Source organism: Stegastes partitus, unplaced genomic scaffold (assembly GCF_000690725.1).
Source record: "Stegastes partitus isolate 25-593 unplaced genomic scaffold, Stegastes_partitus-1.0.2 Scaffold78, whole genome shotgun sequence".
NCBI lineage: Eukaryota > Metazoa > Chordata > Actinopteri > Pomacentridae > Stegastes > Stegastes partitus.
In genome coordinates this window covers 847,998-872,815 of record NW_007577809.1, presented here as the reverse complement: position 1 = coordinate 872,815, position 24,818 = coordinate 847,998, and the positions used below count along the sequence as shown (strand labels likewise).

The 24,818-nt window shown below is 42.3% G+C and overlaps 1 protein-coding gene across 1 annotated transcript in view; it reads right to left on the bottom strand.

The window, feature by feature from the left end:
* The window catches only part of robo2 (roundabout, axon guidance receptor, homolog 2 (Drosophila)), a 146,516-nt gene that overhangs the window by 31,322 nt on the left and 90,376 nt on the right, over positions 1-24,818 (bottom strand). The window contains exons 5-15 of the mRNA XM_008276643.1: positions 19,514-19,650; positions 18,319-18,330; positions 13,946-14,070; positions 12,158-12,329; positions 8,183-8,388; positions 7,180-7,261; positions 6,889-7,054; positions 6,588-6,754; positions 5,116-5,237; positions 3,058-3,289; positions 24-148 (exon numbers count right to left, since the gene is read on the bottom strand). Coding sequence (XP_008274865.1) covers positions 24-148; positions 3,058-3,289; positions 5,116-5,237; positions 6,588-6,754; positions 6,889-7,054; positions 7,180-7,261; positions 8,183-8,388; positions 12,158-12,329; positions 13,946-14,070; positions 18,319-18,330; positions 19,514-19,650 — 1,546 coding nt within the window. The remainder of the gene's footprint in view (positions 1-23; positions 149-3,057; positions 3,290-5,115; positions 5,238-6,587; positions 6,755-6,888; positions 7,055-7,179; positions 7,262-8,182; positions 8,389-12,157; positions 12,330-13,945; positions 14,071-18,318; positions 18,331-19,513; positions 19,651-24,818) is intronic.

The following is a 24,818-nucleotide window of genomic DNA, read 5'->3' as shown; positions in this document are numbered from 1 at the left end:
CATGCTGACTCGCTGGGACAAACCTTGTACTCTTGGATGATGCCGTTCTGGTGGTCTGGTGGAGGGGGGTCCCAGGAGATGCTAATGGAAGTGCTGTTCTGGTTTCCCACGGTCAGGACTGTTACCTGCTGAGGAGGGGCACTGGGAGCTGTAGGGGGAGGCACAAAATGTCCGGGTCAACAGACAAATATACGCCTCTGCATGTTCAGACAGAAGGAAAAATAATTAAGTGCCACTAACAAGAATAGTGCGTACGGTGCGGCTGGGTGTATTTGAACAGGAGCTCATAAATATGCAACAATAAGAGGACATACACAGAAATAGACACACACATACAGATATTCACATTCAAACTTTTCTGAGGGATGTTGTTTTGTAGGGATGGCACATGTGACTGAAGCCTGTCAAGATGTTTCATTAGAGGGGGGATTTACATGAAGCCCAGGGCAGATCCGACATGGCCATGGCCTGTCTTTAGCATTTCACTATGATTTAATATATCATCCTCTGCTCCAGCCTTGTGGATTTGCACAGAGAATACTGCTATTGATTTGTGGAATGAGGGCCTGGCACAGTCAGGCAAGTGCTCTCAGTCACGCTAAGACTCCAGTATTAACCGAACCAGGGTGGCATGTGGGTCAACGGGCTTATAGGATGAAGCGCAGACAAGAAGGAAATATGAAAAAAAATACATTTTAGTGAAAGGAAACAAGGTCTAAGTAAACATATTGACCGATTCCATCGATCGACCAGATGAAACTAAATCCAGTAGGTAAGGATCACAGCGAGGGACATGTAAGTGAATCGGCTCCTTCCACGGGCAGACAGGGAGTAGATAGAAACAAGACAAGTCCGAGCTTTCATAAACCTCTGTTGTTATTCTGATGGCAACAATCTTCTGACCCCACAAGGGGTAAGAGGAAAAATAAATAACAGTTGGCCCAACTGGAAATAACGTTTTAAAAATAATGTTTTCTCATTTCCGCAGCGGCTGGCAGGGGAGAGGCACCACAGCAGAATACTGACAGGTCAATTACTCCTGGGCTGCCTCTCCCTTACCTCACCTCCATCCAAAATGGCACGTGTCACCCTGTAAATCTGTGCTCATCCCTCAGCGCAATTGGCTACACCGGCCCCCAGAGAGCCAGAAGGCCCTGGCATGGTAGAAGATGAATGGGTCCAATGATGAACCCAACACCTTGGCCAGATTAGAAACAATCTACCAAGGGAGCATCTGATCAGCCATCATGCTCAGGCCTCTCCAACGCTGCATTACATTCAGGTGACAAAGTGCTGGATTGGTGCGTGGCAGCCATCAGAGACAATGTCGTTCAAAGTTAATGTTATGAATGATTTAGCAGCTTATTATCATGCATATTTGTGCTAAACAATACACATTTTTCATTAGAGGCCTTGGAGGCTGTGCTAATAGAGCCATTAGCGGAGTGATGTATGGCAGGCAGGAATGTGACCCCCTGTCTCGCATGCACACGCTGTGCTCTGCTGAATGATGAAGGAATACAAACATATATCCATACAAAAAAGTAGCCGATAGTTAATGTAACGAAGTGGGTGGTGTGGGAGGAAAGCTGTGGACCTTCCCCAGAGATCAGCGTAGATGATTAGCTGACAAATGAACATTTATACAAACAATACTGAATTCCTTCCCCCTAAATAAGCATTACTTTGCATAAAAGATGATCCTGCTTAGTTGCTTCTTAAACAATCATTCAGCGGGAATCAGATGGCAGCCAGAGTTCATTTATCAGTCATGATGTGACTGTCCAGATGGGGAGTGAGAGAATACGTGAGAAACAGGGGCGAGAGAGAGACTACAAAGATGGACGCAGCATTGGTTAGCTGAGCATTCTGTAACCCTGCATCTGCCTGGAGCTGCGCTGGGGATTCTTTAATTGTGTTAGCTAATGGACAACCTAAGTTTTAATCACCCTCTGAACTAGATTTCTCTATCCATCTAGCCACCCTCCTCAGTAAAGTCCCAGAGCCTCCGAGGAGCCTGGAGCCGTGTGTCTGACGGAGTATGAGCTATGACCGGGCACAGCAGCAGGGTTATGACAGAAATAGAAAGTGGTTGAGATTCTGTGGGACTGGGATGCAGATAGAGCAAAAGCAGGGACTGTTATCAGGATTGGTAATAGCTGAGACATGTAGGTTCTGGAGGCCTTAGGGAGAGGAGGTGTGTTGGCATGTATGTGTTTACTGTGTTTGTGTAACAGTGTGTGTTTGGGACAGCTGTTATGTGATGGCAGTTCCACTACTGCAGTGCATTCACTGGCTAGCCACAAGAGATACGGTCCCTCCGAGAAAGGGAAAATAAATGGGCCTGTCATCCTGACAGGATGTGAACTGTCTCCTATACATGCAGGCCTGAATATGCTGTGGCAAGATAGGCTTTGTCTCCAGTACAAAGTGTCTGTATTTGTCTTTTTGTGCTGTTGTGGGCATGTACAGTGCGTCTGTACTTCCGTTCACATCATAATCCAATTTATTAGCCTCAAAGGTGGAAGTTGGATGCATTTCTGTTCTGGCATAGGTCAAAATAGTAAATTCATCCAAACCAGACCTGTGTGTGTGTGTGCCTGTGTGTGATACTGTGCCACAGTGCTCTGTGGCCTTGTCAGCGCCTGTATGAATCAAGCTTTGGGTGACAGATCATCTTCGCAGGAGGAAGTGTGTGCTGTGTCCAATCACAGCTCGGGTCTGTGGCTGCTGGGTGATGGATTAAAAGAAGGCTGGCACTAACACCACCAATCATAAACAAAAAAAACACAGCAGGAAGGTCAGAAAGACAAGCACAAACTCGCAAGCACGTACGCATGCATTCACGCATATGCTCTCAGTTCTCTGTATCAAACGGAGGAGCAGCGGTCTCTGTGATATTACGACAAAAAACCAACATGAAAGCAGCCTACGGGGTCATGTGTCACCCGTCATCCCACATTTGAGTGGATGAGCCACAGTTTGACTTTGTTTTTTGGTATTTTATTGCTCCTGACATAATCGCCACATACTCAGCAAAGTTCTTCCACGTCATACCTTCCTCAGTGGTCCGTGCCGTCCTGGATTCACTGTCCATGCCTTGAAACTCGTTGAAATAAGGCCGGACCTTGATCTCATAAACAATGCCCTTCTTGAGTGCAGAAAGGATGACGCTGCGCTCAGAGGGGACCTTGACATCCTGAGTCTGCCATAGTCCTGGTGAAGGCAGTCCTGATGTCTGCCTGTACAGAACTCTGTAGCCCTGGATGAACTGGGACTGACGGTCCACCTGAGAAAGTAAAGGAAAACAGGATTACTGCTATATTTCAGAGCAAAAAGAACTGTGCAGTGCTGAAACAACCACTATTGATGTTTATCTGCGATGTAGCTTTTCCTCACAGGATTTTTTCGCATTACACTTTAGCGGCTGTTACTTGTTTAATGGGCCTTTCATCACCAGCCATGCAACACTTAGCTCAATTAACACCCTGACATTACCTCATACTCACATCTCCCAGCCCAGACTGGTCGCACTTCCATTTGAAAGACTTTCCACCTTAAAGGACATATGCATGTCTCGTATGTATTATAAATGCTAAATAGTGACACCATAAACCATTTTCCACCACATCTAGGATGAGCTGTGACTATGAGAATGTCATACAGCAACAAATACATAGGCCCTAGGGACATGAGGGGAATACACAACAGAGGTGATAACAGCAGATATGTCCCATAGAAAAGACTGAGTGGCAGGATTTGTGATAGCCCCCTGAAATCCACAAAGGGCCCCTCTTTTAAAACTTGGGCCCATTTAGCCAGACAGAAAAAGCTGAATTTATGCAGAGGAGGAGCAGCGGCATAATTCACTGTAATGGCTTGTTAACAGTAGAAGAAGTGAGCGAGGCTTTCAAGTGGGATATTAAGCAGCTGTTTTTCGCCAGTGTAGCCCGAGTAAATCAGCAAAATGGATTCCCTGCTTGGTGCGTGACTTTTATTAATGGAATGATTTGGGAATATAAAAGCTTTCTGAGAGTGGCCCCTCTGTTTACTGAAAGGGCCCCTGATGGATTAGGCAGCCATGTTTTGTGTTGACTGTACATTACAATCATAAAGCCCTGCTTTAGCATTAAATTAGCTACCACATCTTGGGGTGAGACTTACTACAGGGGTCAATAAACATGCCATCAGGAAAGCTGCTAATGTTGTTCATTTGAAAATGCGAACTGCTGCCCAATGCCACTAAGTGGTGTCAAGTAAATACCTGCACCTGACTGATTTAAAGCGCTATAATCAAAATAAACCAGCACATATACTGTATGAACACCGCCGAATGAAAAAACTAAATAGCCTTTTTGTCCTCATTACTACAAAATTAAATTAAAATCATTTTATCGAGGCTGCAGCTGTTTTTAAATTTTCCAATTTGAAAAAAATGTATAATTTTGGGACATAGCAGATCTCATGGTGCTGCAAACGCCACAATATGTGCATATGTATAGTAGAAAAACAGGTGTGTTTTTTATTGTTTGCATGTATGAGCGTAACGGAAGATTAATGCATCATCCCCTGGCAATTGGAAAACTTGTATTTACAACCACAACCATTAATTTCAATCTAATTTAATCTCAGCAGTCGTCGCTTTAAGAAGCAAGCAGCTAAAGACATATGGAAGATTGATGAACAACCAGATGTCTCTGACATCTCTTTTGATGTTCACTGTGGTTAAAGAGACGATTTTGCAGCCATTTGATGTGCAGTTACTTCTAAGTCACCACTTACAATATTTCAAAGCTGCAGTCTTAGGGAACAATCTGACAAAAAAATTCCTGACATAAAACAAATTGTAGCCTCGAGCGGCACATCTTTGGCTTCAAAGACGGATCTTTAGTATCAACTACCTTGGCTTTATGACTCAATTTTGCAAAATCAAAGATGTAAAAAGAATGCAGCGAGATAAGAAAACCACATGCAAAACAAATGATTTTTTATATCTAAGTTCTTGCAGTGTAAAGACTCGAGCTGAACAAATGGAAAAAAGGATGTACTTGGTGAAAATATAGTGTCAGTTAAATATAGTTGTACTCAGTCTGCAAAATGAGAAGCTGCACTTACTGTCCATGTGACCTGGATGGTTGTGGGACTCAGGACACCCGGGTTGTGTAACCGAACTATGACCTCGCCGAGCTCCTTTTGTACGTGTCTGTGGTCGACACCTTGAGCCGGAGGGCTGATATCTATGAAAGAGAAAAGAAGAAAAATGAGAAAAAGCGAGAGAGAGAGAAAGAGGCCCCAAAATAAAGCAAAAAAAAAGTAAAATGTTTCTCGCTCTCTTCCACTTGGTTTTCACAGAGTTCACTCGGCTCCTCACAATAAACCCTGATTCATCACCATCAGAAGTGGAGTGATAAAAGAGGGACTGAATAGACCAGTTGGATTTAACAAAGACGTGTACACTTTGTGATCACGACTTCTTTTGAAAGGGAGCAACTTCATCTGCATTAAAATGACCTCATTCCATTTTGAATTAGGGACTTGTCTGTTATGAAGAAAAGAAAGTAGACTCGGGTTTGCAAAGTTGTGTAGATGTGTAACTTGTCTGCACTTACTGGGGCCTGACTGAGCAACCGCAGCAACGAATGAACTCTGAATGTGCGACCCTCAGACATATTGGATGGAAGATGAATGGACACTATGACACTATTTTCCAGCTCATTTCACATATGCATGTGTTTCAAGTTACACGCAATAAAAAACTCCAGCGTATGAGATACTGAGTGTGGTTGAAGCGAGCCACAGTTTGAGTTATTTACTGAAGGGAAGAAAAAAGAAAAGAGGAAATTATATTTCAAGAAAAAGCTTCATTCAGACAACCCAATACGGTCATAAATTACAGGCCACACTTATAGGGCCAGACGGAACAAACAAGAAGTGAAAAAATACATTTGTCATCAATGGATGCCATTATCAATCAATTCATCTATATATCATCTCAAGACCTTCATCTCAGCATGAGGGACACATGCTGCAATTCAAATTCACTCTATTTTCTTTTAAAGACACTTTTGGCTTGTTTTTGACAGAGCTTGGCCAAATGCTGCTTATTTATTTATTTATTCGTTTCTTGCTGGAAACGTATCATATCAATGCAAACTGAAGGCTGTGGTCTGTCCGGTATTGTAATCAAATCTTCTTAGGGTTTGGAGACAGTCATTTTCTCCTGTTACGATGATTAACATAGCAGGGATAGCACTAACTCTGTTAGGCCCTCCAAAAGCAGACCTGCTTATTTTACATAATTGCTTAAGTGCAGCCTTAATGAGCTGAGCTGAGATGAAGAATTTGACCTCTGGAAAGTTCTGCAGTGGTTCAGTTTAGCTATTCACTGCAGACTGCCGAGAGGGGCTGATAAGTATCGCAGTTCGAAGTGGAGCACAGTGACCTTAGCCTATCAGGAGAAACAGAAATTAGACAGAGCAAAAAAAACGACACGCCAAAAGTGAAAGTGATTATTAAAGGCCCCGAAATACCTATGCCGCATATGAATGCAATAGACGTTGTTCATGTAATTCATTTCCTTCACGTACCTTGTGTTCTGACAGGATCGGACATGGGGCTGGGATCGCTCAGGCCCTGGCTGCTGACTGCTCGGACCATGAACAGGTAGATGGTGTTGGGACGGAGGCCTTTGACAGTGAACTGGGTGGTTTTCACATGGTCGGCCACCGTTTGCCAGCTATTGCTCACTGATTGACTGCAATACAAGAAAAATGGTGATTCTTCATCATTTTCCAATGTCTTTTCACATAGTACATTAAATTTCTAACTGCAATCCAAGCTAAGTTACTACCTAGTGAGCGAGGGCTTGATGTGAAAGTGAAAACAAACCTAAATGCTTCGATGACAAATGAGGAGACAGGAGATGTTCCGGCCATCCCAGACTGCCAGGACAAGGACACGCTGTTCTTGGTGACATCAGTGACCTGAGGTTTAGATGGTGGGCCTGGAAGCTCGTTCTCATCATGGTTCTTAACAACCAACACTCCGCCTGATTCTGAATGTACCGAGAGGAGACAGAAAGAAGCCAGTCTCTTTAATAAAAGCTATACCTGACAAGTTAAAGAAGGATTTTTTTTCAGTGCACATTAGACATTATTATACCATCTTCCTTTGACCTACCTTTGACTTCCAAGAAAGCGCTCCATGATGTTTCCCCACTGGAGCTGGTGGCCACACATGTGTAGATCCCAGAGTCTGACAGCTGGTATACAGGAGAACACAAACATGCATGAATGAAAACAAACACAGCAACAGCAGTGATGCAATAATGACTCCACTAATAGCACTGCCAGCGAAAGGGATTTTAGTTCACACATCCTATGCGCAGCAGTAATGACTGAATACATGCGGTCATCCTGTCACTGAAGCGCTGAGAAGTGATGGGGGGGGATTCACGAGCTCGCCTTGTGCTGGACAAACTCTGTGTCATTTGCGAGCGGCTCAAAGTGCTGACGCTAATTTCCAAATGAATTCCATTTTCTACTCACCACCCTTCCATCACTTTTCCACTCCCCCTCCTTATTTCCCCACTGTCCTGCCGACCACAACAAAGCCAGGCTAATTAATTTAGGGTGGGCTGCTAGAACCCCCTGGACTGATGACAGCTGGCTTGTCTCCCCATCCCTCTTAGGAACTTTGGTTGTTTGTTGGTTTTTGTCCCCGTGCCTTCCTTCCATTTATTAAATAACATGTCAGTGGTCGGCGGCTTTGTCAAGCGTAATAGGTATTCCGCTGAGGCCTCCGAGTGGGGAAAGGAAGAAGTGAGCCTCTTAAATTTAATCTAAACATGGAAGTGTGTGCACGTGTGTGTGTGTATATCTATAAGTGCATATATATTCTGTGCTACAGCTGGAGTCCAGTGAGCCCTGCACAGCTGAGCCCAGCTGAAAGTGCAATGCCACTAAGTGACATTATAAAACAGTTCTTAAAAAAATCAATGCCGGCTATTCATCTCTTTAAGACCTTTTGCTCATTCTGTGCTAATACTAAACATTGTATTGTGCTATCTGCAATAACTGTGCAAACATCTTAAAATAAGGATAGTATTCACTTTGAAAAAATGCATCGGTAACATACAGTAGCACAAATTAATGAGGTGTTCTGAAGACCTCAACACCTTTACCTTGATGCTTTTGATTTGCAGGCTGCCCAGCTCCTGCAAGGACATGCGTGGGTCCTTTCCCAGCAGACTGACCCCATCCTTCAGCCAGCTGATGGACGGGATGGGGTCTCCTGACGCCTGACACTTCAGCAGCGCCACGCTGTCCACTCCGAGTGTCTGATTGGATGGGCCTTGGCGAATAATGGGTGGAGGTCTGTCCGTGAGCACTGAGACACAAAGAGCAAAATGTGAATGTATTATCCGCAAGTTAAGATGGGTGACGGTGCTCACATAAGGCGTAATAAACTGAGTGACAGCATTGATCATAAAATACGCCGGGGGGTGGATGTGGGTATCTGTCATAAAGTGGACTATTTTCCCTGCAGGTCTTGTAATTGTGCCACAGAACAATGAGCATATCCTGTACTTCCAGGAAGCACAGAAAGAACAGCTGACTAGTGTTTTGCAGTTGCATTGATGTGGCAGAGGGATACTAAGTGGTTTCCAGTTACTGCCTGGGTAGCCTTATTTTTATACACTACTCTAGACTCTGTGGTACAGTTTGGCGGTGAGACACTCGCCTATTGACTCAGTGTGGTTCAGATAAATACTTCATTATGTGCAGCGTGGGGCACAATAAAAGGTGAATTTCAAATAGTAAATCACACAGAAACCAAATCGTGGTAGGTCATGTGATGGATAAACAGTGCAAAGAACAGCGTCTAAAACTTTATATTAAATAATAAGAGAGGATAACCCGTTTTATATTTTATTCAGTTTCTCTTTAGATGAGTGTTAATACTTTGATGAATCCCATTTATATGAGCAAATTCATTTGTTATAATGTGCCAAAAAAGCCTGTGGGTTACTTCTATGAAATAGTGGGTATGTCAGAGGTGATCTCGCAGAGATTTAGCACTGTAGCACACAGGCAGTTTATACAGAGTTGAATAATGTGGAGTCCCCCTGGCATCACAGAACCCACATTAATTAGAAAGTATAGATTAATGATGTCAGACCTGCAGGGGCTAATTACCAAGTCTACCTCAGTAACCTTTCAACACATTATCACACCCTCACTTCCAACCCTATTTTCTCTCTTGCAGTTACATCTGACAAAAGAAAGTGATTCCAGGCGATTCACTTCTGCTGTCTTGTGGTTACCCTTCGCATTGGGTCACCTAAGACAGAGGGGAGTAAGCGTGCAGAAACCCGATATATTACCCAGCACAAGCCAAATGTAGTACATTAATTTCCCCTATTTGTTTTTAGGACTCTGTAAGGTGGAAAAAAGGGCAAGTACGAACATATGAATCAAAAGTAATAATGTAAATCTGAAACTAGGCCAAGATAGGATTTAAAGCACCTGCTACTAGGCAGAGCCTCACAATGATGCAGTTTGTTCTGTCTCTAACAAAAGGTTTTCTATGAATGACTGCTTTAAGCTAAATATGTATACAGACATCATAATATGAATTGAAGGAAGCCTTTTCACTACTAAATAGCTAAAATTGCGTGGAACAGTACAGATTAATAGATGTTTTTGAGAAATTTCAAGGTACTCCTTATTTAAAAGACGGCTTTAAGCTGCTGTATGACTAGTTTTGACAAAAGCAAATACACAAACACAAGGCCCTGCTCGGTTATGGGGTTTGATGCATCTGATGTATGTGTCAAAGCCATGTAGGAGTGACAAAGGGAGGAGGCAAAGCTCGACTGAGGCCTTGGGTCTCTGGATCAGGAATTTCTCATTACAGATCTCCTTGAACTCCACAGACTGTTGGCGGGACTCGGGGCAGTAAATCACATGAAGACTACAGCAGGTGTGGCCATGACCTCACCCTGGACCTCCCTCACTCGTTCCTGCTTTTGCTCTTTCTGTCTGAGATCCGTTTTGATAGCATGCCATTTGTTACACAGTTTTACAGAATAAAGCCTCGAAGCCAAGGAAATACTGTACATATGTTCATGACAAAAGAGAGAAAATTGTTAAAATCAAATTAAATTAGTCTACGCAAACAGAGTTTTATTTTACTGCTACTAAAGCTGAGGAAAACAATAACACAATCCACTAAACTGTCTTTATTGGATTATGGATGTAACCTGTATGTTCATGTTGCTGTCTCTACACTTAAAACCACTGGAGAGTGTCTACCACTGTGTCATTTGATTCATTACTGCAGACAGCTATTACATTCACCATTATTAGCTGGGATGGCTATCGCTAGCTTTCAAAAAGCACAAGTGTGTCTTCATTTATAAGGCCTTCTGAGATGATTAACCCTCTGAACCCCAAAACCAGCTGGCTGGTTTAAAAGGCACGTTATCCTTTCAAAACAAAACAAAACAAAAAAAACTGCAGAAACTATACTACTTATCTGAGAAAGACACTGTAAAAAACATAATTTTTTTCAGACTTTCAACTTTTTATTGACCCTTGAACCACTCATCTGTGACATGGTTTTACTTCAGGAAACTTATCTAAACTTAAACCGTGACACTTTACCATGCCAGAAATAGACTGTTCGCTCTGTAAAAAACAAAAAATAGGTTCATTGGCACAACCATGAAGCTGTTAGTGAAATATTCAGGGATTTTCAGCTGAACTGCAGGCTGTGTTTACACAGAGCAGATAGGAGGAAAGTATGGAAACAAACAAAACTGTAAGTAGTAAAATATATAATCTATGTAGAGGTGTATATATATATATATATAGTTTCTATTAACTAACCAAAGATATTAAACTTTATTTTTTTTCTTCTCTTTTCTGTCATACAGCAAAAAGTCTCAACATTTTGAAGTTCTCTCTATTTGTAGTCATAGCTGAACTGGTTCCACCACAGTGCAGGATTTCATTTTGTATTCAAAACTGTGAGTAAAAATGTGAGAGCAAAAAAAATCTCCCAGAAACTGCTGGGGGTTAATGTCTTTAGCTGGATTCAGAGCTACAAAGCCACATCACAGGAAAGATTTGGTTTGGAAAGTTCTTCATTTGACCTCTCAATGGGAAGTCTGGTTTTCCAGCATTATTCACCTGACGTCTGGACTGAACTCGAAGCTAGAGACTCGTTTCTCTGAAAGACTCCAAAGCGTCACTAGCAAGTATTCTAACACTATAACAGTGTATAATTTGTTGAAATTGGTGTATTTGTGTAGAATACTTTTAATTGTTGTGATGTGTGGCATTTGTTCTCAGCTATTGAGCTCACTGAAATAAACTGCAGCTTAACTGAAATGTGATGTATTATTGCAGGCATCTGAAGGACATACTAATTTCCTACCTGCATCACGCAAAACACTGAAAGAGTGTTCCTGCGGTGCGTTTAATCTTTCAGCTAGCAGGTACTTCCGCAGACATATGGATAGCCGTCTATCTTACCATCACAACAGCTGAGCAGATTAGATGCTCCCACGCCTAGCAGGACCCCATAATTCATTCCACAGGAAAGCTATTGTCACTCACTCACTCCATCTCTTTCTCTGTGTCTCTTTTTCTTGCTCGTACACATGCTCGTGCCTCGCCCACCCACTCAAACACTGACCAATAAACTTGAAGGAACTCAAGGGCAATGCTTTATTTCCTTTCCAATAGGTAAAGCAGAATTTTTTAATTAAATTTCGCAGAAAAAAAAAAAGAAAAAAGAAAGAAACAATAAGTGTAGAGCAAAAACACACTGAATGAAGGTCATGGACATTCTGACATTTCTCAAATGAAAACTGAATTTATTCTTGCACATAGAAGAACTGCAATTTTACGTCTATAATTTTGTACCTATTGTGCACTTTCAAATGTGTTAAAGGCCAAATTCCCACTTAAATTTAAGAAGTCAGGAGCGACGCTGCAGTTAAACCATGGCAGACTAAAATCTGTATAAATAATTTGTTGATGGTTCACCAGATTCACCACATTTGCAGCAGTGCTAAAGCATGTGCTGGTGTGCAGTAGTGTGCTGGCATGGAAGAAGTTACACATCAGGTTTTTTTTTTCTCTCTCACCATCTGTGACCTCCAGTTGAGCCTTGGCGAGGATGCTGCCTGCAACGGTCAGGGCCTGGCAAATATAGTAACCGGCATCTGCCCGCTGCACAGATGAGATGGTGAGGTCTCCGCTGGGCGACACCGAACAGCGACTGTTGGGCTGCTGGGGTTGGTTGGGAAAATACAAATTCTGCAGGAAGTGGAACAAACAGCCAATTAGTGAGAACATGGAACCACTGCAACCTGGAAAAACTACAAAAAAAAAAAACGTTCACACACACACACACACACACACACTGACAAACTAACGTGTACACCCTGCACACTCACATACAAACATCAGACTGTTGCAGCTACAGTATGAACATTTTCATCTACCACTTGGTTAACCAACCTCACAAACTGCATAACATGTATACAGTTTGATGATTTGGTTTCATACTTTGACTTGGGCCAAGCCAGAGGCTCCACTCTTTGAGGAAGGCAACTTTTGCTCTTGTTGGCTTCATGACTACTTTCCTCTGTGCTTCGACTCCACAGTGGTTTTGAGCTGCATTTGTAGCCAAAGAGACCACCTCATACGAGTTGAACTTCTCCCGATTATAATGCTTTTTAACTGTTAAATAGCTAAAGATGAAGGGATAATCAGTGTTTCAGGGTAATTTTGAGTAAACATGCCTGATGACATTGACAAAACATCACCTCTACATCTCTTTGTATTTGTTTTTTTCTTGTGATCTCTAAAGAGAACTGGGAAATACATTAGCCGTATTTAATTGCACCTAATTACTTTAATGCAACAAATTATGCTGTTTTTTTTTTTTAAACTAGGCTCAACGCATCTCCAGCAGATGAGAGATGTACACTCTATTATCCTCAAGTGTGAGAGAAAAGCCTTTATACCATTTAATTACTATACTTAATTAGCTTTAATTTGTTCTCTCAACAAATACCTTCATCTCTTTTATACACCAGTGTGGTTAAGGTAGAGGAACCGTTGATAAACACAAGGACAAAGACGAGTGCCGTGAGGGTGAGGATGTGCAACTACTTGTACCAGAGTGTTTGTCGTGCATTCATTTCAAACGCATCATTTTTAATGACAACGAGCCGGATGTAAGTTCACAGCATTACACAGTAGCACTGAGTCATGGCGCTCTAGGTCACAGGTTGGTGTGTGAGGATTAAACCAAAAGTCTGTGTGAACATGTAAGCATGTGTCTCACTTCTGTTCGCTCTTTCGAGAGAACTTTGTTGTAATTGTTGGCCCCGCAGGCAAAGTGTGTTTGTGTATATGTGAGGCTGTGCATGTTTCAACCTTAGCCAGAGCTGAATCATATCTCTGGCTCATCTACAAGTCCCAACAGGCTCCTAATTGGCACTGTTGTTGACCGTTGTGAGGACACCCAGGTATTTGAATGGGTTATCTGCTGGAGTGAGGGATAGGATCGTTCTTATCAGTTCAGGGTCACAGAAAACCGATTAGCACTTCGCCAGGCGCGCTGTCGTTTGGCAGCTCCTGAGAACAAAGGTGTATCTGTGTGTCTGTAGTAAAGATACTGATGACAGATAGTGTAGTTTGAAGTGCTGTGTGTGTGGGTGTGTGTGTGTGCGGGGCAGAAGTATCATAAGCACACAGCAATTGTGCATACAGCCCGGGGAAATCCAAACAAAGTACTGAGTGTTGATAACACCGGTTGCACAGTAGATAATAAAAGCTGCCGACTAAGAGAGCAATATGTTTTTATATGTAAGAAATAATGTGAAAAGGTAATAAAAAAAGATGAAAGTAGTTTCTGCTCTTACCTGACTTCCCTCCTTCTGCCAGAAGACAGCAGGCTGAGGATTTCCTTTGGTTTCACATGGGAAGGTGGCAGTGCGGCCTTGTGACACAATTTGGTCCCTTGGACGGATGACAAACTGGGGGGCAGCTGAAGTCAAAGGGCCAAAACAACAGTGTGAGAAGACCAGCGGTACACAGTGAGGCCAGATGCCAGGACTGGAATTTATCAGGGCTTAGGGACTTCAAGCAAAAAACAAGCAATTTACCACATGGTCAAATCAAAATGGGAGTGCCGTACAGAGCTTCCATGCAGTGTTATACAGTATCTGTCTTTTGCTCTGAACAGAGGAGGAACACCAGTGACTATCATGACTATCACTGCCATGGTAACCAGGTTGGCCATTCATTCAGGTGAGGCTGAAGCTGAATGAATGACAGTCACGTTGGCATTCACACAAGGAAGCGCCTCGGTCACAATGGCATTTATATCTGAGACAACACATAGGCACACCCATGCCCCGGAAACATCCAAAACAATGGCATAGACAGGTAAACACATAAAAGGGTTAATCGTGTTTGACTTTCCATATGTGGGATTTACTGCGCATCGGAATGCATCTCATATACAGTAAAAGTCAAGATCTGAAGTGGCTTGATACAACTTCTGATCAAAGCTATATCAAAAGGGAGTGAGAGACAGAAAAGACTATTTCTGTGTTTACCGCACTTCGAGCTAACACCTCCCCATCAAAGAGAGAAGAGGCTTGAAAAGCTATCAAACTTTGAAATGGTAGTGTGAGGCTTTCTCAGTCAGTCAATATTCACGACTCCATCAGCAGCCAGGCCAGTTGTCACAGACTCACAGTTGGGACAGAGCGAGACATTTCTGACTGACGACTTGACGGATGCAGCTCAGTAATAAAGAGAGATGTGTTTGGAGATTAAATATTAGTTCTTTTTGTGGGCAGTGTTGCCTCTCGTCATGTCCAGACCATCCGTTGTTTGATGGCAGGTAGAGAGGTCTCACAAAACATTGTGGCAGAGGCATTTATTATATTTCAGGGGCCAGTTAACAAGGAAAGGCTGATGAATCCAAGTGCATAGCTGGCATAATAACGGAATAAGGCATGTGTCCTTGCTAACAACAAACTTTTTAAAATTTTTATCCTAAAAATTCAAAAGCCATTATTGTATCCTTAAAGACTACCAGTAAGCTCGCCTTGCATTTCTCAAATAGTTGCTGTTTGCTTATCTTTAATGCAACTGCACAACATTACTCCAATGTACTCTGATATAAAACTAGATGTCTGAACATTGGCCTGAGGTAATTTACTGCATGGACCAAGGCCTCTACTTGTTTATTCTATGGCTGTCACAGGGGGGTCATGCAGTCTCATATCGACAAGTGCCATGTTTGCGCAGATAAGACATCAACGACACGTCTCTTACAGGATTAAACATGGCTCTGAGATAATGAAAGTCAACAGATTAAAGACCCATAACCTCTGGTAAGTGCAGACAATGGGTTACAGGGACCATTTTCTTTAAACAAACAAAGCGAGAGATGGATAGATTTCCTCAGGCTGCTGTAAAATTCTATAACAAGAAATCTGACTTGTTGCAATGCAACATCTTGCGCCCTTTCTGTTTCTTTTGATTTCTTTGTAAGTCCTTTCACTGATCAGCCAGCTGGTTCCAGTAAGGCCAAACTCTTCCCATTTGGCTGGTTTCTTCATGTAATCCCTTTTTGGGGGTGTGTATTTGTCAAAGATACACACAGTTGGGAATGGTACAGATGGCAACAGATTTACTGCCTTCCCGTTTGGCCTTCTGCAGCTTGGATATCTTGTGGCTCTCACAATGCTGGGCCCGATACAGAGCTCCTAAATCATGCTCTGGCAAGGACTCAGTTCCCTCCCTTTTCATCCCCTGCTCTGTTCTATCCCACACACTGCATTAGTAACTACTCGCTAAAAATATGGATCCACACCTTACAGAATGGGCCATATCAGTGTGCTGCCTGGCATTGTCCTTTCTCAGCTGTCTTCATTAGTAACTCCTTCTTTTCCCTCCTCATAGGATCATGTTGTGCACACAGACTCAACAAGATTTATAGGAAATAGTTTACTTAATTTATATCCATATTCATACATACAAGATACTGTAAAACCAGTCAGTTATGTGATTGTCTTTGAGGTATATACGTTTGTTTTATAAGTAATTGTTTGCAGCTAGATGTTTTTTTTTTTTTTGTGTAGCTCAGCTAGATTTTAGGAAATGTAATAAATGAGAAATCAAAAGTGTGCATTGTTTTGTTTCCTTGCAACTGGGACACCTTTACATTGGTTAAGCAAGTGCTGACACGTTTGACCCACTGATAGCCGTTCAAAGTTTATCTTTACATTTGAGTAAAGTGTCTATCAGCTGGCTGTGATTAATGGAGTTTCCTTACAAAGACCAAAAGCCGTTCTTGCTTGCTAAGCTTGTCCTGGTGGCCGAAGATGAAATATGAGCTCATTCTGTACCTGTGGCATAACTTTGATCTCCCTTTCTATCTTTTAAATTATATTTGAAAATGAATAAAATACTTAGGGGAAATGTGATGGGGATTGACCTAAAAAGAAGAGGGAGGCCCACTGAGAAGCATAGATCAAAAAAATTCGGACGAATCAAGAGGAAGTCAGAGTGTGACAGTTTCATAGCTTGGCTCAGGGCTAACTCACACTGGCCCTGTTTCAATTCAGAGAACCTTAATGACATATGAGAAGCTCCTTCCTGTCCCCTCCAAAGGAAACACATGATCAGGGGCCCATATTTAATTCATGACAAGTCACATCTGCCCGGGTTGGAGAGGGCTCAGCATAAAACAGCAGTCAGGGTGAAAAGAACAAATGGACAAAGAGACAGAGACCCATTCAGTATACTCAGGCAAAAACATTTCCTCCGCCCTTAAAGTCCCACGTTCAGTCATATTTTATTCAAAAGTTGACGGCAATTACTGTCTCTTCCCACAGGCAGATTGAATGTGTAATTTCCTCCATCTTCTTGGAATCTGACAGTTTGACAATCGCAGAACAGCCACTGCTGTTTTGGCAACCAAAGTCCTGCCAATGAGGCAGTGTCTGTTTTTTTTCTGCCACTCAAGCCTGTCTTGACACACACTTCTGCCATTCTTTTCTTCTCCATTCTTTGTCCTGCTGCATGTTTCTCCACTCTTTGTCCTTCTGGATTCCTCCTGTTTCTGCTCTTAACAGCACACCTTTCTCTCAAGAAGCCCGTTTTCACTCACTGCCTCTAACAATCTAACATCTTAAGTGTGTCAAATTTGCCTGTACCTTGACCTATACCTATCTATATGGAAATAAAATGAAAATTCTCAGCTCTGTGTTATGTGGCTCAGAAGGAAAGAAACTCATCCAAAACAAACAGATCTCTTGGCTCTGTGTTCCAAAAATCCACAGATGGCCTCAAGACTTGCAAGTTAAACACGTCCTGGACCATATGAGATGACAATGTCTGAGACTGTTAGACTGCCAGCGTACTCAGTCATTGTAAAGAACACTGTCTGGAATCTAAAGAGTTTTCAGTTTAGAGCAACACTGATAGCGGTAACTCTAAGTTACTATACTTGATAAACTTGTGCTGTAAGAAGGTGTTGTTTGAACCTTTGACAGGTGCATCAATTTCTATTTGACTTCAAGTGATAAAAATAAAAAGTGCACTTTGCAAAGACAGCTGCAGTTTCCAAATTTAAATAGTTAACACTGATCTTCCAACAAGCAGAAGCTAAAGCAGACTTAAGTATCTATATGTATGGGTTGAAAACTTCAAGCAGTCATTGATTGCAAAAGATTTTCCATTTTGTTTCGTTGTTTGTCCAACTATTTTTGATCCCATAAACTTTGGATATTATGTGATAAAGAGGCTGCATCTTATATTTATAAACGCTGATATGAACCTATTGAAGTCAAAGCTGATAATTGCCACTTCAATACAAGTATTCATTATTTTATTTAAAATTGAATGAGCAACTGTCCAAATATATGTGATCTAGGCTCAATATAAATACTCATAAATCTCAGAAGCTAAATGAAAATGTAGTTTTCCCCTTTAAGGTTTGTCAACAAGTTCTGTTAAGTGACTGCAAACAAAGTATTTACCACATTCAGCATTTTTCATGTTAGTATTCGAGGTCGAACTGTAAAATCTCCAAAGACTACATCAAAATTAGATCTGTAAACCTCAGCGCTAGGAGTAGACAATTTGATGCAACATCCAAGTTAGTCAAATACAGTAATGTTAAAGCAATGGTGGCTGATCGTCAAGCAGTCAAACGCAGTAGTGTGTATGGAGAAGGCATGCAGGATGGAGTCAAATCAGAAGGATGGGTACTTACCGACGGGGCGAGCTGGAGACACAACAATGGTGGAGTGGATACACAAAAGAAACGAATTAAGACACAGACACACAAACATATAAAACAACAGAAGAGGAACAGAACAAACATAACAAAACAAGACAAAAGGAAAATCAAAATCAGAATGAATGACATGTTGTGTTGAAGCCAGCACACGTCTGGCACAGTGTAAGCATGACACAGAGGACCCAGTAGCTTCTGTCCAACTGCCCACTGGACAGTTATGAGGATGAGCTCAAAGCATCTGTCTCTCAGACCCCTGAGTGATTCAGGCAGCCTGGTGTGAGCACCCACTGGTGGCCAAAAATCTGTATTTGCCTTCAAATTATTGTGGGGCTTGTCATTTTTTTTGCTCTTCGGAGACAAATGCACTACCGGACCTTCTCTGTCTGCATAAATGAAATCTACAATTCTATGAGTGGTGTGTATTTGTAACAGCAAGGCAAAGGTGTGTTTATCACAACTGCTGATGGACAAAAAAGACTCAGGAGACTAAGTCAGCATGTAGGTTACATCCAGAGACTTGTGAAATCACCGCAGTCAAAAAAAAAGACCCCCACAGATGAATTGGTGCAGGTGGTGGCTCCCCAGCGTCTCCTCTGTGTTGCTGTGTGTGTGTCCTCACACTAAGATGCTACTCTCACAAATCTAGCTTCCAAAAAGGTAGAACGAGTATTAGACGCAGACCTTGGTTTACCTCCCTCTGGCCCCCTGTGTTGCTCTAAAGCACTCCACAGGGACCTTAAACACTTGGGTTTAATGGGAAGAAGAGTGGTGAAAAAAGGGAAATTATGGTTAGAATGTTTTTATTAACCTTGCAAACCCCAGGTGTGGTACCGACGGTGTGCACCAGTAATCTGTGAAATGGCTTTGCTGACTGGGTGGTTACAGCGTGGAGGGTGGTGGAGCTAGCAGACCACCACCACGGCGGGGGGGGAGGGTGACAGAGTGTGTCGACGCTGCACTTGGAAATGTAAATAATTAAACAGATTCATAGACTGTCTACATCTCTCTTGGCTACAAGAGTCAGCATTCTGTATTTCCATTTGTGTAAAGGAGAAAATCTGGAGAGAGAAGTGCCAATCTAAACCTCATATTGTATACAAGAACAATAACCTCAGTGGACCGTGACTCCTCTAGATGTTATGTGTTAGCTGTGTGAGGTGTTTCCTACCTCTGACTGTGAGCGTGGCGGAGGCCTCCAGCTTGCCCACGCGGTTTTCTGCCACACAGGTGAACGTGCCCTCGTCATTAATGGAAGCCTTTTTCACTCTCAGAACGTAGTCGTCCTTGTCGTATTTGATCTCATATCTGTAAACAAAAAAAAGCAAAGTTTCATCATTAAACACAAATACCGCAAATTCAGACGACCCTGTAACAAATCAAAACTCGCTTCAACAAGTTTTCATCCATGCCTGTTGAGTTGTCTGGCAGCAGACATTAAAGGTTTTCTTCCCCCCTTGGAGAGGAACACAGAAGCACAATTGCTCACTCTGACAAATGGAGATTGCAAAGAGGAAGATCAATTATTCAGCAATGACACACAGTACACACAGAGAGGTATGCATTCAGCTGGAACGCTCAAAACCCGTACAATATTCATGAGATGTTTCTCCATGTGTGTGTGTATGTATACATATATATATGTTTAAATCATACTTAAGAGTGTGTGTGTGTGTGTTCGACTGTGTGTTTGCTACATGAATGCACAGCTGCAATGAATCTATACAGAGTGACCGTCTAGCTGTAAGGTGTTTTAACTGACTGAATCAATGTAGCAGCTATACTAAGGCAGAGGTTTTCCTACATCAATTCTATTATTGAAGTCAAATATATGTGTGTATGTGTGTTTGCGGGCCGGTGTGAACTGTATAAAAGCTGACAGGGAGATGATGCCGATCTAGTTTGTTGTTCCGGTAATAGAAGAAGGTGCTGGTCTGGCAGAGTGTAAGTAGATCGTGGGGGGGGCGGTGGTGGTGCTGTGTGACGGTGGTCTGTCAGGCTGACAACCCTCTGCTGTCCACAGTCTGTCAATCACAGACACCGAGAGCACAGTTGAGATGAACAGATAAGGAGCCATTGTTTCTGAGCTTGAAACTATGGTGCCCCCTTTAAAGCCTCTTCTAAACTCTCTCTGTGTGATTATAGAATATTCTAAACGATTAGGAAAACGATACAATCCTGACACTGATGCAGTCTAAGTACAGCTTTTCAGTCTGTGTGCTGCAGTCTGCCACGGTATCTTTGTGATCTTACTACTTGGAGTCTGCAAAGTGAGAATTTTTCAAATGCACAGAGGGGCTTTAAAGAAAAAAGCCTGACATTATATTACCCTTTTATTATAGCGTATGCCTATGTGCCGTAAAATTCCAAACTTGCAGTCCAACAACTATTAAAAACACATAAAAGAACCAAGAGCAGTGATGTCTACCTAACACACAGCTCACCATTCAGAGACTGAAAATGCCAACACAGAGTTGTTTTAGAACAAACTACACTGACCATGTTCACTGTAATGAAGAAATATACCACCCAGAGCAGTCGTATGACTCTGTTATGTCTTTTTAATAGGTTTTAGATGACAATAGAGCTTTATGGCACAAAGGAATAAGCTATAGTAGGCTTTGGCTGCACAGATGAAACTTGTTAGAGGGATAAATTCATCTTTGGCTTTGGCTTCTTAGAGGGATTTTTTTTTTTTGATATTCAATAAAAAAGACAAATTACACTTTTAACTGTGAAGGAGGATAATGTTTACTCTGGATTGCTTGCTGGACAATTGGATATGGCAACAAATCCACAGCAATAGTTTCTGAAGTGACTTTAGGGTAACAGTATGCTATGGTCCATTTCCCTCTGAGTGGGAAAGACCCCTCAGCTCAACCATCAGGTGTACTGATGGCTGTTTGCCACTGGCAGCTGCGAACCTAATTTATCCTGTCTATCCATGTCTTATTTTTTTTTAACCTGCTGTTATGACATTTCCTGAGCAAGCACTCAAAGGCAGCTTTATTGAAGTACATTCCTCAACTATGCCAGTTCCACCTCTCCACACAGGTACTTACGGAGCCATAATGATTATTTGACTGAGTCATGACTGCATGCTTTGTTCTAGAGAGAGGGGATGTACAGTTCAACCAATGGCGGGGGATCAGAATAAAGCATTTATTGTTGAAAGCAAGTGAGTGGCATCCCGAGGAATGAGACAGCACCTTTTGGGACATGCCTGCTGTCAGATGAAAAACAAACACGCTAATAGACGGAGCATCCTTCCATACTTTGCCCTCCAGACAGGATAGATAGCTCAGCATGAACTCCTGACTTGCAAGACGGGGTGGAGATGAGCAAAAGAGTGACAGCAACAAGTTAGGGCTTATGGGAAACACCATGACTCCCTAACAAATGATGATGAGAGCAAGTGAAGAAATAAATTGCTTCCAGTGCTCTCAGTCAACATAGCCTAACCAGCTCTGTGCCAACCAAGGCTTTTGCAGCATTTCGCTGACTTATTTTACCGCCGGTCAAATTGCATTACTGAAAATATACTTGCAGTCCAGTTTAGTTTTAGGGATTTTTTTTTTTACTCCAGACTCCACACAAGAGTCAAGCCTTAAATTTTTTAAGAAATACAGACGCAGCACACAGATGATCTGCCGACAAGTCTGCAACCCCAGCTGCTCTGGGCAGCTGCACAACAGTAGTTTAAACTCAATGCTAGAATCTACATGTAAAGCATTTGGCATGTTCAGGATTAGTTTAGTGTGTTAGCATGTTAGCATTTGCTAATTAGCACCAAATACAGTGTGTCAGAATATCATCAGTTTTGTAATAAAATAAGATAAGCCTTTTATTAATCCCACAGTAGGGAAATTTGCTAATTATCCAGTTATTAAGGAAAGTATTAGATTCCCTGAAATTTTAGACCTGGTGCTGGCGCTAGATAAAAAGGCCAAAGGGTTGTCAAAGTCATAAGGTTTCATTCTCTCAGTCGCATAAATGTGTACACCAAATTTCATCATAATCTTTTGCATAATATTGAGACATATGTCAACCTCAGAAGATCATCAAAGTCAACAGAATTCTCTGGAGACCATGAATATATTGTTAAAATTTCATGGCAATACATCATCTGACGGATCCTCGCTATCCAAGAGCCACGTTACCACTACCATCGCATACAGTATATTGAGCCACACATATGCTTTAAAGATTGGCGAAAGCTTCAGATATAATATCATTCATATCAATGCCATCAGTTTAAGTGCTCATTCAGATTCCCACAGTCTTGACTGAGCCCTTGCAGTGTGGAGAACCCAAGGTATGCTCATACTGGACAACATTCTTATTGTTCCTGCTCCGGTCTCCACCAGTCTCTCAAATCAGAACCTCAGGCTGCTCCATGACTTATTAGAGGGACATGAGCCCAATCAATCTGTAATCAACTTCCCATATGGAATCAGCCCAGATGACAAGATGAGTGGAAATACTCAGGGATAAGAGGCGGTTGTGGCCACACACACATGTAAGCACACACAGCAAGGGAACAGTAGCTCTTTATTGCGAGTGGATTGGGGGAGAGCTCTGTTCTCCATTAGAGGAGGAATGTAATTGCACATGTAGAAAGGCTGTGGAAAGGACAGGAGAGCCAAGTTCACCCTGCCGGACTCTAACTCATTTTCAACCAGAGAAGGAACACTGTACACAAGCACACACTCGCACAGAGAACAAAGTATACAATCACCCGACACATATCCACACATATGCAGAGTCATTCAGTCATGCAGGGAGATGAGGAGTGATGGGAATGTAAGCAAACGCCAAAACAAAGCCGCATTTCTTCTTCATGTGTTTGCTGCACAGAGAAGGCTGCGCAGAGATGAAAACTTTACTGGACACACTTAAAAAGCATTACATCTCGCAAAATCCTCCAGATCATCTTAGAGGATTTGTCTTTAAACTGTCTGTCAGGAAACACAGTCACCCGTGTTCGACCCTCAGACTCGTGCCAATTCAGTCGCATTAAGAGAATCTTATCTCTTAGTTACGTGAGTGTGTCTACGAAATGACTCAACACTAGAGGATCTTATCTGCCTCGTCTCTGTGAGTACATGTGAAGGAGTCTGGTGGTCGACTGAAGGGTTGTGTGCCAATTCTGAGCGCATGAGTCAGCCTCAGGATACAGTAAAGGACTCATTCCAGCTTGCTCTCTGGCCTGACTGCTCCGACACAAAGTCCCCTCTCTGCTCCATTTCATTCTGACAGTCTGATCCAGTTTCACACCATCTGACTGCTACTTCACCTCATCCTGATCAAAGGAGTTGGAGTCTACCTGTCCAGGCCTTGTCACCCACAAGAGGGAATCAATTAGCCACTATCGCTTCTCATCTCGCTTCTGTAAGGCCCTTCGCCAGATCTCCCCTCCCTCTGGTCCTTGGCACCTCTCATGCGGGATCACGGCCTTCACAACAGCCCAACTGACAATCATCAACTCATCGTACAAATAATCACAAAAGAGCTGGCATGATTGCAACTTTTATGAGGTTGTGAGGTTGGCAGTTTGTGGGGAAAAATTGATCCCAGCCTTTTTTCTTTTTTCTTTTTTTTTTTTTAGAAGAGTTACTTCTCCTCAGTGCCACAGTAATGGGGGCAACAGCACAGTCTTTACTTATGCTGGGCTCATACTACAGGACTTCTGAGCCAATTTATCCCCGTTTCACCCCTCGCAAACAATCGAAGACGAAATCCAGTGTGGGATCTTGGTCTGAACCAATGTTTGGACCAGATTAGTTGGTAATGTGAAGGGTTTACAGACCCAGTCTTAAACCTCCTGAACTGCTCACAGACTTTGTGGGGCCAACCCAGTTAATATCGATCATCTCTGACATTTAGGAGTGAAAATCTGCAGTGTTCTTCTTTCTACATTACAGCCCAGAACAGAGGAAAGGTTCCAATATTCTAGCCTTTGAAGTTGACATGAGCTACAAATATTAGTTAAATTAAACCACCAGTCCTCACTGAAGAACACACAACTAATGCTGACCACATATCCCGTGCCATTCTCTCATCCAGGCTTGTTTAGCTCTATACTGTTGTTTGTTTCTCACTGCAAAGTATATATTAGTGTTACAGTAAGTTCTCTATTTTGTTTACACTCGCTTCTCCATGAGATCAAGTGAGGTGGTGCGCTGCTCCCTGGCTGCTCCCTCTGGCACGATAATCTTAATATCCTGTGGTGTGTGATGTACCGTTATTATCAAATCTTGCAGTGTGTGCATGTCTCAGATTAGAGGAAAGAATATCTGTGAAAGTTTCTGCTTATGTGTTCAATGCAAACCCGATTTCAAAATCTGTGCGGATTTTCAAACTGCTGTAGTCTGAGCCTAGCATTAGTCAAAGTGGTTTGGAGCGGACATCATGGTTTTACAGGAAAATGTTGCAAAAAGAGAAAAAACACAAAGTGAAGCAGAACTCATGGACCA